Raw genomic sequence first — 13,740 nt, 5'->3', positions numbered from 1 at the left:
ATCAATTTTAGACGTCTCTTGTCTGTTAAAGACAGAGTCATGGACACTGAATCCATCTGGAAACCCAGAAAGGTTACTGTGACAGACCCTTCTGTCAGGACTGAAGGAGTTAATTGTGTTTAGCTAAGAAACTAATTTCTAAAGACAGAGTTGCTGGCTCCAGCTATAATCTAATTAGTGCTAAGCATTCTATTGTTTGATCACCTCCAGAGAGAAAACGCCTAAGTGATAAGAAGGGCCAAGAGTGTCTTGTGGTTGAAGTGTTTAAGTAATATAATTCTATTGTATCATGTCAAAGGGCTTGTTCCCTCCATGTAATGTACAACAGTCTTTCAACCCCCATCTGGGGGGGGGGGGTGTCAAACCTGTATAAATACTAGGCATCTAGCCTTTAATAAATGTCATTCTGTTTTAAACCTGAAAACTGGCTTGGTTGTGAATTGCTGATTCCCTATGCAGGACATTGTTCATCTGGTATTAACCCTTGGTACACAGTTGGTACCGTAACAGTTACCCTTGTCTGAGGAATCAAAGAACTTTTTGGTAAATTGATCCTCCAACCATGATCTTGAAGAAACAACACAAGTCGATTCGTATGAGATTCTGCTAAATGTAAAGACTGAGCAAGTACCAAGATATCGTCCAAATAAGGAAATACCACAATACCCTGTTCTCTGATTACAGACAGAAGGGCACCGAGAACCTTTGTAAAAATTCTTGGAGCTGTAGCTAGGCCAAACGGCAGAGCCACAAACTGGTAATGCTTGTCCAGAAAAGAGAATCTCAGGAACTGATAATGATCTGGATGAATCGGAATATGCAGATATGCATCCTGTAAATCTATTGTGGACATATAATTTCCTTGCTGAACAAAAGGCAAGATAGTCCTTACAGTTACCATCTTGAACGTTGGTATCCTTACATAACGATTCAATATTTTTAGATCCAGAACTGGTCTGAAGGAATTCTCCTTCTTTGGTACAATGAAGAGATTTGAATAAAACCCCATCCCCTGTTCCGGCACTGGAACTGGCATAATTACTCCAGTCAACTCTAGATCTGAAACACATTTCAGAAATGCTTGATCTTTTACTGGATTTACTGGGACACGGGAAAGAAAAAATCTCTTTGCAGGCGGTCTCATCTTGAAACCAATTCTGTACCCTTCTGAAACAATGCTCTGAATCCAAAGATTGTGAACAGAATTGATCCAAATTTCCTTGAAAAAACGTAACCTGCCCCCTACCAGCTGAGCTGGAATGAGGGCCGCACCTTCATGTGGACTTAGAAGCAGGCTTTGCCTTTCTAGCTGGCTTGGATTTATTCCAGACTGGAGATGGTTTCCAAACTGAAACTGCTCCTGAGGATGAAGGATCAGGCTTTTGTTCTTTGTTGAAACGAAAGGAACGAAAACGATTATTAGCCCTGTTTTTACCTTTAGATTTTTTATCCTGTGGTAAAAAAGTTCCTTTCCCACCAGTAACAGTTGAAATAATGGAATCCAACTGAGAACCAAATAATTTGTTACCCTGGAAAGAAATGGAAAGTAAAGTTGATTTAGAAGCCATATCAGCATTCCAAGTTTTAAGCCATAAAGCTCTTCTAGCTAAAATAGCTAGAGACATAAACCTGACATCAACTCTGATAATATCAAAAATAGCATCACAGATAAAATTATTAGCATGCTGAAGAAGAATAATAATATCATGAGAATCACGATGTGTTACTTGTTGCGCTAAAGTTTCCAACCAAAAAGTTGAAGCTGCAGCAACATCAGCCAAAGATATAGCAGGTCTAAGAAGATTACCTGAACACAGATAAGCTTTTCTTAGAAAGGATTCAATTTTCCTATCTAGAGGATCCTTAAACGAAGTACCATCTGACGTAGGAATAGTAGTACGTTTAGCAAGGGTAGAAATAGCCCCATCAACTTTAGGGATCTTGTCCCAAAATTCTAATCTGTCAGACGGCACAGGATATAAATGCTTAAAACGTTTAGAAGGAGTAAATGAATTACCCAATTTATCCCATTCCTTGGAAATTACTGCAGAAATAGCATTAGGAACAGGAAAAACTTCTGGAATAACCACAGGAGTTTTAAATACCTTATCCAAACGTTTAGAATTAGTATCAAGAGGACCAGAATCCTCTATTTCTAAAGCAATTAGTACTTCTTTAAGTAAAGAACGAATAAATTCCATTTTAAATAAATATGAAGATTTATCAGCATCAACCTCAGAGACAGAATCCTCTGAACCAGAGGAGTCATCAGAATCAGAATGATGATCTTCATTTAAAAATTCATCTGTAGGGAGAGAAGTTTTAAAAGACTTTTTACGTTTACTAGAAGGAGAAATAACAGACATAGCCTTCTTTATGGATTCAGAAACAAAATCTCTTATATTATCAGGAACATTCTGCACCTTAGATGTTGAAGGAACTGCAACAGGCAATGGTACTTTACTAAAGGAAATATTATCTGCTTTAACAAGTTTGTCATGACAATCAATACAAACAACAGCTGGAGGAATAGCTACCAAAAGTTTACAGCAGATACACTTAGCTTTGGTAGATTCAGCACTAGACAGCGATTTTCCTGTAGTATCTTCTGACTCAGATGTAACGTGGGACATCTTGCAATATGTAAGAGAAAAAACAACATATATATAAAGCAAAATTGATCAAATTCCTTAAATGACAGTTTCAGGAATGGGAAAAAATGCCAAAGAACAAGCTTCTAGCAACCAGAAGCAATGAAAAATGAGACTAAAATAATGTGGAGACAAAAGTGACGCCCATATTTTTTCGCGCCAAATAAGACGCCCACATTATTTGGCGCCTAAATGCTTTTGGCGCCAAAAATGACGCCACATCCGGAACGCCGACACTTTTGGCGCAAAATAACGTCAAAAAAATGACGCAACTTCCGGCGACACGTATGACGCCGGAAACGGAAATAGAATTTTTGCGCCAAAAGAGTCCGCGCCAAGAATGACGCAATAAAATGAAGCATTTTCAGCCCCCGCGAGCCTAACAGCCCACAGGGAAGAGTCAAATTTTTGAAGGTAAGAAAAAATTATTAAATCAAAATGCATTATCCCAAATATGAAACTGACTGTCTGAAAATAAGGAAAGTTGAACATCCTGAGTCAAGGCAAATAAATGTTTGAATACATATATTTAGAACTTTATAAACAAAGTGCCCAACCATAGCTTAGAGTGTCACAGAAAATAAGATTTACTTACCCCAGGACACTCATCTACAAATTTGTAGAAAGCCAAACCAGTACTGAAACGAGAATCAGCAGAGGTAATGGTATATATAAGAGTATATCGTCGATCTGAAAAGGGAGGTAAGAGATGAATCTCTACGACCGATAACAGAGAACCTATGAAATAGACCCCGTAGAAGGAGATCACTGCATTCAAATAGGCAATACTCTACTCACATCCCTCTGACATTCACTGCACGCTGAGAGGAAAACCGGGCTCCAACTTGCTGCGGAGCGCATATCAACGTAGAATCTAGCACAAACTTACTTCACCACCTCCATCGGAGGCAAAGTTTGTAAAACTGAATTGTGGGTGTGGTGAGGGGTGTATTTATAGGCATTTTGAGGTTTGGGAAACTTTGCCCCTCCTGGTAGGAATGTATATCCCATACGTCACTAGCTCATGGACTCTTGCTAATTACATGAAAGAAAACTGTTATGCTTTATGTCCCTTTTAGATGGAAGCAAGAAAGATGGAGCATGGGGGTTTAGATTTTAGAAAGGGAAGTGTTATAGGGTTCAGTGAGGCAAATCCCATGTTGTATGTGAGCAAACTGGCAGAGCTGCCTCTTACCTGTGAGTTTTGCTGGGTACCAGATGCCATCACTGTGTCTGGCAAGGCAGGGAGACTCTACTTTGAGGGAACTCACATCTGGCTCCAGAAAATCCTGCAGTTCCTCCACAGGAACCACTTGACCATGTGAGAACCTGAAAGAGGATTTATCCTTTTAGGTAGCTGTCCAATGCTTACCAAAATCCTGCAACCTACAGTCTCATTACAGCCTAGCATCTATGTATCTCATATGAAGACAAATACATGGTGCTCCCACTAACAACTAACTGTATCACCATAAGAACAACAACTAACTGAACTATGGCCAAGTATTCAGTAGTAAATCATGTTCCTCTGCCCATGCAACAACCCCCCTCCCACACTCTTCACCTGCAATTCTCCAGGAAGCGACATTTTCCATCCAAAAAATATGGACATGGCTTCATAGCTTTGTGGGTGGGATAGAGATAAAGCACTCTCACTCCAGGGCTTCCATCTGGCATCATCTTGGAACCCACTATCATAGCGTTGTGATATTCCAGTGTCCCCCATGTGCTATAGTATGGGGCCTTCACCTTCATACCACTAGTCTCATCAGCTTCCTCCTCTGACAGTTCTGCTTCATCATCATTGGAGCTCCCAGTCTCATCCTCATTGGAGCTGTTAGGTTCCTCCCCATTAGTTTCTGAAGGTTTAGAATCCTGGCTCACCTCGCTGATGGCTTTTCTGAACGCTTCATATTCTTCATCCTCAGCACAGTTAGCTGAAGCTCCATCCAGCGCAGACAATAGGTTGCATTTCTGCACAGACAGCAAGCTGGACTCAGTCAGTTCAATGAGCTGCTGTAAGTCACCCTGCAGTTGCACTAGATCAGCCTGCTGGGAGGGATCAGCTGCAGCCTGAAGGGTCAGCTCCACCTGCTCTAGCTGAGCTCTATACGTCTGTAGTGCAGCAGTAAGACTATGCTCATCCATTTTGCAAAGCTCTGTAATGACCTTTCTGAGAATGGTCTGCAAAATATACAAGAGTTAAGACAGAATGGCATAAAACCAGCTCCCTCTGTGGTTGCAGCACCACATAGACACACATAAGCATTTCACATGGCCAAAAAAAACAAAAACACTTTATGTGTGTAGCAATACATTTTTATTATTTTTTTAAATATGTAAAAGTGTTTAGTTACTGTCTTTTGATTTGTTATATTTTAACTGCAACTTGCTGGGCCACGTGCTGGCAACTGCTGAGTGTCCTACTGAGTGCTGGTGGATTTATATTGGCACGTAACGTAAGAGACAGCTATTTGTGGAGCTGCCAATATGCCCAAACTGCCTTTCTAGCACTATGATACTGTTCTATGCTTGTTGTGAGCATTTCTCAAATCACCTATGCTCTGTAGTGTTGAAAGGTAATATGTCATGGTAGTGCTCTCTTTCTTTTTGCGTAGTAGTCTCCTTCTGCCTAACCAAGCATTAAAGGGACAGTAACATTGTATATAGAAGAGCAGGATTTAAACATGTTAGAATTATTTTTTTATTTTTGTGCATGAACAAAATACTTTTTCTTGTAATTTTGAATCTAACAGGAAGTGCAACTCCTGGGCACAACAGGCTCATAAGAACTGATTGCTCACTGGCTGATAAGCAAGACTTTAATATTGAAGAACTATGAACTATGCGCTGTGTGGTATGCTAAAAAAGTCTATAGAAGCTTCCTCTGTGCTTCAAAGGGATTGGAATATGTTTGGTAGAGTTTAGACTTCCTAGAGCTCAAAGCAAATACCCCATAAGGAAAGAGTTAAAATAGGCAAATTTGGTAAAAATAAAAATATTTAATATGACTGAAATATATATATAAAAATTACTCAATAAAAGAAATTGCTCAAATTTTTTTGTGGATAATAGATATTTCTTTATGTCTTTAAAACTTCATTAGATGTAGGTTGGCCAACCTTGTTTGTACCTCAATAAAATAGTACTTAAAATAATGAAATGCGAAATGCTGTACGAAAGAGCTGGATTGCGACTTTAATAGGAGCTTAAAGCTAATAGGATACAGTTACTGATGAAGCACAACGCATAAACTGTAAATATTATAGTTTAGTGTGAAATGTGAAACCAATTTGAAATACGAGTATTCACTAGTTGGTATGGGCATATATTTGTATAGTTGTAGCGTGTTTGTTGCTAATACAAAATACAATGTGCAATCTATGTTGCGATCAATAAAATATAGAGTCTATGATCTTTATATAAGACCGTGTATATAACGCTAATGAGGGAGACTAAATAGTTCCTACTAGCGTGCTAGTTGCAGATACATATATATACACGAGTTACAATATACAACATCCAATATTAGTTACGATATATAAGTTAACATCAAACTGTGAGGAGCAGTACAATAAATGCTCTTAAAAAGGGAGTTTTTGAACAGTCCCTGAATGTTATTGTTAAGAGCAATGAAATATGAGTAGTTCCTTGGTTACTGTAGGCACGAGCAACGTGAACGATTTCTTTGAAGTTAAAATGTACCTTTGAATTAAGTGTGTATACGCTCTTATGTAGCGTTTGTGCCAATGTTCTTGCAAATGCAGTTGTAAAAGATTTCTGACCTGTTTAGTTTCCAGTTGTTTTTCTGAAACAAGATTGCCGGTCCTGGAGCCTCTTACCCGCAGTGAGCCTCGTCTCAGCCGCTTTCTCCCCGGGAGATTCAAAATAACGCGCCTTGTGCACAGACTTCCCGTGATTGGTCCTTGGGGGATGTGTAGCTGGCTCTGCTCACTTCGGGTTGTAGTGATTCTTCCGGCTCTATCGGTAGATCTGTTGTGTGGTTTTTCTTTGTTGAAGCCGTGTTTAATCCACAAAAGGTTAAGGTTTTATTAAAATCTTATGGAAATTAATTAAACTTCAACCAAACGGATACAAAGATCCGGGATATAAGGAACCCTTAGAAGATAGAGGATATGCTTGACAAAGGCTGAATTATACAGCTGAAACGCGTTGCAAATCCTCTTAGTGCTGAATTCAACAGGACAGTGGATCATCACTTCTAAGAACATTTCATAGCCCTTAACCTTTTGTGGATTAAACACGGCTTCAACAAAGAAAAACCGCACAACAGATATACCGATAGAGCCGGAAGAATCACTACAACCCGAAGTGAGCAGGGCCAGCTACACATCCCCCAAGGACCAATCACGGGAAGCCTGTGCACAAGGCGCGTGATTTTGAATCTCCCCGGGAGAAAGCGGCCGAGACGAGGCTCACTGCGGGTAAGAGGCTCCAGGACCGGCGATCTTGTTTCAGAAAAACAACTGGAAACTAAACAGGTCAGAAATCTTTTACAAGTGCATTTGCAAGAACATTGGCACAAACGCTACATAAGAGCGTATACACACTTAATTCAAAGGTACATTTTAACTTCAAAGAAATCGTTCATGTTGCTCGTGCCTACAATAACCAAGGAACTACTCATATTTCATTGCGCTTAACAATAACATTCAGGGACTGTTCAAAAACTCCCTTTTTAAGAGCATTTATTGTACTGCTCCTCACAGTTTCATGTTGACTTATATATCGTAACTAATATTGGATGTTGTATATTGTAACTCGTGTATATATATGTATCTGCAACTAGCACGCTAGTAGGAACTATTTAGTCTCCCTCATTAGCGTTATATACACGGTCTTATATAAAGATCATAGACTCTATATTTTATTGATCGCAACATAGATTGCACATTGTATTTTGTATTAGCAACAAACACGCTACAACTATACAAATATATGCCCATACCAACTAGTGAATACTCGTATTTCAAATTGGTTTCACATTTCACACTAAACTATAATATTTACAGTTTATGCGTTGTGCTTCATCAGTAACTGTATCCTATTAGCTTTAACCTCCTATTAAAGTCACAATCCAGCTCTTTCGTACAGCATTTCGCATTTCATTATTTTAAGTACTATTTTATTGAGGTATAACAAGGTTGGCCAACCTACATCTAATGAAGTTTTAAAGACATAAAGAAATATCTATTATCCACAAAAAAAAATTTGAGCAATTTCTTTTATTGAGTCATTTTTATATATATATTTCAGTCATATTAAATATTTTTATTTTTACCAAATTTGCCTATTTTAACTCTTTCCTTATGGGGTATTTGCTTTGAGCGCTAGGATGATAAGTAAGACTTACACACAGACAATGGTACATAAAAGCATTTTTTTGTCTCTGTACAGGAACACCAATAAAAAAAAAAAAGAAAAAAAGCAGAAGACTGATCAAATACATTTGAAAAATTACTAAATGAGCTGCAACAAAGAAAATACATTACTTAAATACCTTCACAAATTTAGAATGACTTTCCCAAACCTCAAAATGTACCACATTTAAAACCAAAGAAGGATAAAAAAAACATTTCAAATTTGTGAAATCCAAACTGTTATTTAATATGTGTAAGATAATTTAAAGGGACATTAATCCCAATTTTTTTCTTTCATGGTTCAGACAGAGCACACAAATTTAAACAACTTTCCAATGTGCTACTTGTATCTAATGTGCTTCGTTCTCTTGGTATCCTTTGTTGAAAAGCATATCTAGATAGACTCAGAAGCTGGGAGCTAGCTACTGATTGGTGGCTGCACATATATGCCTCTTGTGATTGGCTTACCAATGTGTTTAGCTAGTTCCCAGTAGTGCATTGCTGCTTCTTCAATAAAGGATTCCAAGAGAATGAAGCAAAATTGATAATAGAAGCAAATTGGAAAGTTGTTTACATATGTACGCTCTATCTGAAAAATGTCAATCTGCTAAAGGTCCTACTAAAACAATTTTAATAGACGTGTATGTGCATACATTACAGAATATATATATTTTTTCTAAATATATAAAATGTATAAATAAGGATATAGCTCTGATGCAGGGTTAAGAGGAGATGTGGGTCTATGCTCAGACTTTCTGGACTGTTATACTTGTGGAGTATCTGTGAAAAAATAAACAGAAAGAAAAGCCCTCATGTGTAGGTCTGATAAACAAAGTACTTTGACTCTCTCACAAGCTCTCAGCTAGGATTAAAAGCAAAACTGGAAGAGTTAGTTACCGCATTTGGCCAAATGGGACAAGCCCAGGTACCACGTCAAGGTCTCTTCCACATACCTGAGTCCCTAATACAGTCACACAACTGCAGCCACACACACAAATGCAAGCTAATAATCAAACAAACTGAGAACAAGTCAGGGTTCACAGACTTATGTAATCACCCTGGGCGTAAGCAAAACAAGGAGAAAGGACAGCACATCCAGACCGGACCGGATACACATCCCATGACCCATAAACAGGCTCAGCTTTGGTTGCTATCACACTCACATAAAGCTGCACTGGGTGCAAGTCCATAGGGAAAATTACAGAAACAGAAACTGCAGCACACACATAAAAAAGTCCAGCACTCGCTCACAAGCTCTCAGCTAGGATTAAAAGCAAAACTGGAAGAGTTAGTTACCACATTTGGTCAAATGGGACAAGCCCAGGTACCACGTCAATATACACACACACACACACGTCGGAGCTCCAGCAGTCTTGGCTGTTAAGTTACAACCGAGAGCTGGAGTTCCAGAGCTCATGGCATCTGCCTGCAAATGGAACCGGAGTGCGATCGGTGCTCCGGTTCCAGATGAAAACAGATGCCAGATCGTTAGACAGTGACACTGTGTGTGTCACTGTCTGTTACGATCATCTGCTGGTGCAAGCGAGAGGTGTGGGAGGGAATCTGGGACGCGGGTGAGTGGTCCAGCAGTGGAGAGCTGAGGATGACCCTACACTGCAGAAATAAAAATAAAGGGAGAGGGAGGGTTGAGGAGCTATGCTACAGAAAAAAAGTTGGGGTGGGGGGCTCCCTTACCAACGATTACTGGAGGGGGAGGTGGGTTGACCAATACACTGCAGAAAGTAAAAACATTTTTAATAAAATTACATAAAAAGAAAAGTGTTTTACAGTTACTAACAGACAGCTGCCAATACCTAAGATGGCTGACACTAGTTTGAGGGAGGAGGGTAAGAGAGCCGTTTGAGAGGAATCGGGGAGGTTGGAGGGTAAGGGGGGTCCTACACTGCAAGCAAAAAAAAAAATTGCCTTAAAAGACTGTCTGCCAGTACCTAAGATGGTGGTGACCAGTGGGGGTGAGGGAAGAGAGTTGTATGGGAGGGATCAGGAATGGATAAGGGGTTGGAAGGTGTCAGGTTGGAGGGTAATATTTACACTAAAGCTAAATTAAAGGGACAGTATACTGTAAAATAGTTTTTCCCTAAATGTATGAGAATTTGCTTTTTAAGGTTTATTTGTGTATATTAAATAACTGATTTTGCATTTTGAAGCCACAATCTAATAAAATGGGTTGAGCTTGTAGGTATAATCAGATCTCATTACTTTATCACATTGTCTACATATAAATGCTTCTTTATCTTATATCTGTCAATAAACCAATGACCAATACTTGGAGAGAACAATGGAAAATTAAATTTGTATTACCTTATCTCTTCTATGCCCCACTGGGAATGTAATTTCTTATGCTGGCTGTGTTTATACAGCCAGGGCCGGATTGGTCTACCAGGAGATTTCCCGGTGGGCTGCAGCAGCTGGGGCTGGAAAGCTACAATTTAAAGGGGTGATTAATGGATGCAATTGGGTTGTAGGGTGCATATATAACTACAATCTGGCACTTTTATTTAATACAAATACAAAGTTATATAATTTAATAATGAAAAAAAATATTGGGGAAGGAGTATCCCAGTAATTCCTTTGAGAAAAACTAGGCATGTGTATTCTACCAACTCAATGGAAAATAGAGATGGTCTTCATATTTTTCCAGGGCTGCTTTTTATTCCCAGTCCAGCCCTGTACACAGCTTATCTATAGTTTGGACCTAAGGCCAGAAACATTCAGAATAGGTGGGGATACCACAGGCTAAATAAACTATTTAAAATGCTAATATAAGGATAAAGGAAATACTTGTACACAATTGAATACACTCTAGCAGGTAAAGTGGATCATTGAGAACAAATTAAAGGGGAGAAAATTTTTGAGTAAACTGTCTCTTTAACCTTACAAGTTACCTGATTAACCCCTTCACTGTCGGGAATAATAGAAGTGTGGTGCACAGCTGCAATTAGCAGCAGTATAATTACCAAAAAGCAATGACAAAGCCATTTGTTAAAGGGACACATAACCCAATTTGTTTGTTTCATTATTCAAATAGAGCATGCAATTTTAGGCAACTTTCTAATTTACTCTATCATTTTTTTGAAAAAGCAGGAATGTAAGCATAGGAGCCGGTGTTCTGTCGAGAACTCCAATCTGTCTAAATACTTCTGGTATTTCCATACATCTGGTCCGTGTCCAGTAAGTGACAGGATTCACCACCAATCAGATTGGCCCTGTAATCGCCTATCTTCACTATCTATTTTGCCTCCGCCTGGGGGAGTTCAAGGGGGGCAACCTCATTCCCCACGGTTTACTTGGGGTGTATGCCAAAGGGTCTGCGGTGGCCCCCCAGACAGAGGCAAAACAGATATTAAAATAAAAGAGTCACCGGAAGTGACGTCAGATTGGAGTTTTTGACGAATTGGAGTTCTCGACAGAACACCGGTCCATTTTTGGTTCAGCACCCGGGTAGCACTTGTCGACTGATGCCTACATTTAGCCACCAATCAGCAGGCTCATATGCTTATATTCCTGTATTTTCAAATAAAGATAGCAAGAGAAAGAATAAAATTTATAATAGGGGTTAATTGGAAAGTTGCTTAAAATTGTATGCTCTGAATCATGAAAGAAAAAAAAATTGGGTTTGTGTCCCTTTAAATCTAGCCCATTGTGTGCTGCCACTTTACTGACTAGGTACATGGCTACTATTCATATCAAACATGCAGGAGAGAGGGTGACCCCAAATTTGATTTTGTTATTTTTTTACAAAATGTTTTAAACTTTTAAAACATTGTAGTTAATACAATACTCCCAATGTTTTCTTCCTTCAAGAAAAAAAAATATATGCAAACATTCAACAACACGCAGATTGCACCACATTGGTACAACCATTCATACTCATATGATTATCATCATTTACTTACCTTAGTCTCACTCACACAAAAGCGCCATGACAGCTGCTGGATGACATCACATACCATAGAGTTCTGACTCTGAGGTTAGGAAGGCGTAGTTAGTCACTATCTCCGTCTCTTGCAAATAGAGGATTCACGGAACACTTCTCCTGCCACACACAAGATGGCCATAGTAGTTTACCTACCCAGCATGCATTGCGTGCGGAAGTGAGTGGCTGGGACCTGGTGATGGGTAACTAGGGTGCAAGAGGTGAGTAAGACATTTCTCGGGGTATCCGGAATGGATAGCCCATGTTAAAGAGGCGCACCCGGGCTTTTCGCTAGATGCGACTTTCTTGCTTAGCTATGCTGGCATAATTAAAATAACTTTCTCAGCTGTAAAAGACACTGTAGCACCATAGACACTGACAGTATGTTTTACTCTAAGAGCTTATTATGCAGCGATCAGAGAACTATAGCGATATATAGTTAAATAGCAATTCCAACATATGGTGTCACGTATGTTGTAATTCCTGTGAAAGCCAGCCTCGATAATTTTACTTTATATTTGTCTACAACCTGACACTAAGAATTCATGTACCCCGCTAGATAATAATGGTCACTGAGCTGTCAAAAATAAAACATTTTAGAGAGCATATGAGTGGAAAGGTATATGACAGCATAAAACAGTCCCTCACAGGATATGTGCGTATGCGGCATAAAAACGAATAACTTTTACTAGAAGCAATTTTGGTAATGGAAGTTAATTGTTTAAATTCTTTTATTTCAAATTGTAATGCATTTTTGCACAACTAAATTTTGGCCTTTCTATCCCTTTTAAAGCATTTTTTTTTTTTCTTAGCTATTTAAAAGGACATGGAAGTCAAAATTATACATTTATTGTTTAGAAAAAGCATGCTATTTTAAGAGACTTTAAATTTACTTCTACTATCAAATGTACTTTGTTCTCTTGGTATACTATGTTGAAAAGCATACCTAGGTAGGTTAGGGGCAGCAACAGCCTGTAGGATGACCAGATCTGAGGGGATATAAAAAGGGACACTTCTTCAACGACATGCAACATACTGAAAATTAAAAGGATTAATTATTAGACTAGGTTTTGGGTGTAGCATTTCAAACCATTTATTTTAAATAAAATAATAAATCAAAATAATAGCTGCCACTATAATCACTGTTATTAATACACTACTTCATATGCAACATTGCTGAAAACTAGGGATGTCTATTTGTGACATTCAGGCTGATCCAAAGATGGCGGGCCTCAATCTGCATTTAGCATTTTTCAGAGCCGGATTTATTCTGGTGAAAGTGCAAATCCAGATCATGTTGTGTTGCACTTTCAGAAGAAGACATCTGTCTCCGAAAATTGCAGAATGCAGCTTGCAGCCGCCATCTTCGGCATTCGGATCGGCCCGAATACACATCCCTACTGAAAACATACAAATAATATATATACCAGGCATAATTAAGTTGCATAGGCAGAATTCTCCATCTCTTTGTGGCCCTTTTCATTTGATATGTTAAAGATGTTTCTTCTACCTCTCGCACACCGTAACACATTTGGTTGCATCAATATTCACAACAGATGTCAATTCACAATAAAAAAGTACATTTAGTAGTTATTAACCATAAATTCACAGAGTAATCTCTTGGCTGTTTAACTCTCTTACTCTCTGCTATTTAACCTGTCTCTGCTTTTCAACTCTCTCTAATGTTCAACTCCTTTCTGATGTTCAATTGCGCTCTCTCTCTGCATATCAACTCCCTCTTTGCTCATAGGCTGCCCAAACCCAATCAGAC

The 13,740-nt window shown here is 38.8% G+C and overlaps 2 protein-coding genes across 4 annotated transcripts in view; one reads left to right on the top strand and one right to left on the bottom strand.

Annotated features, from left to right (window-relative positions):
• The window catches only part of ZGPAT (zinc finger CCCH-type and G-patch domain containing), a 34,476-nt gene extending 22,418 nt beyond the window's left edge, over positions 1–12,058 (bottom strand). The window contains exons 1-4 of one of the 2 annotated variants that reach the window (XM_053701789.1): positions 11,950–12,058; positions 10,355–10,475; positions 4,216–4,835; positions 3,847–3,980 (exon numbers count right to left, since the gene is read on the bottom strand). In XM_053701789.1, coding sequence (XP_053557764.1) covers positions 3,847–3,980; positions 4,216–4,799 — 718 coding nt within the window. In that variant the 5' untranslated portion in view covers positions 4,800–4,835; positions 10,355–10,475; positions 11,950–12,058. The remainder of the gene's footprint in view (positions 1–3,846; positions 3,981–4,215; positions 4,836–10,354; positions 10,476–11,949) is intronic. The other variant, XM_053701706.1, reaches the window with a different exon arrangement.
• Positions 1–13,740, top strand: part of ARFRP1 (ADP ribosylation factor related protein 1) — a 152,263-nt gene that overhangs the window by 110,239 nt on the left and 28,284 nt on the right. Inside the window, exon 1 of one of the 2 annotated variants that reach the window (XM_053702118.1) lies at positions 12,075–12,190. The exons of the other annotated variant lie outside the window; for it this stretch is intronic. The gene's annotated coding sequence lies outside the window, so the exon portion shown is untranslated. Of the gene's footprint in view, positions 1–12,074; positions 12,191–13,740 lie in introns of those variants that run through there. 2 annotated transcript variants of the gene reach the window in all.

This window comes from Bombina bombina, chromosome 1 (genome assembly GCF_027579735.1).
Source record: "Bombina bombina isolate aBomBom1 chromosome 1, aBomBom1.pri, whole genome shotgun sequence".
In the NCBI taxonomy this organism is placed as follows: Eukaryota; Metazoa; Chordata; class Amphibia; order Anura; family Bombinatoridae; genus Bombina; species Bombina bombina.
This window is presented reverse-complemented; position numbering and strand designations above follow the sequence as displayed.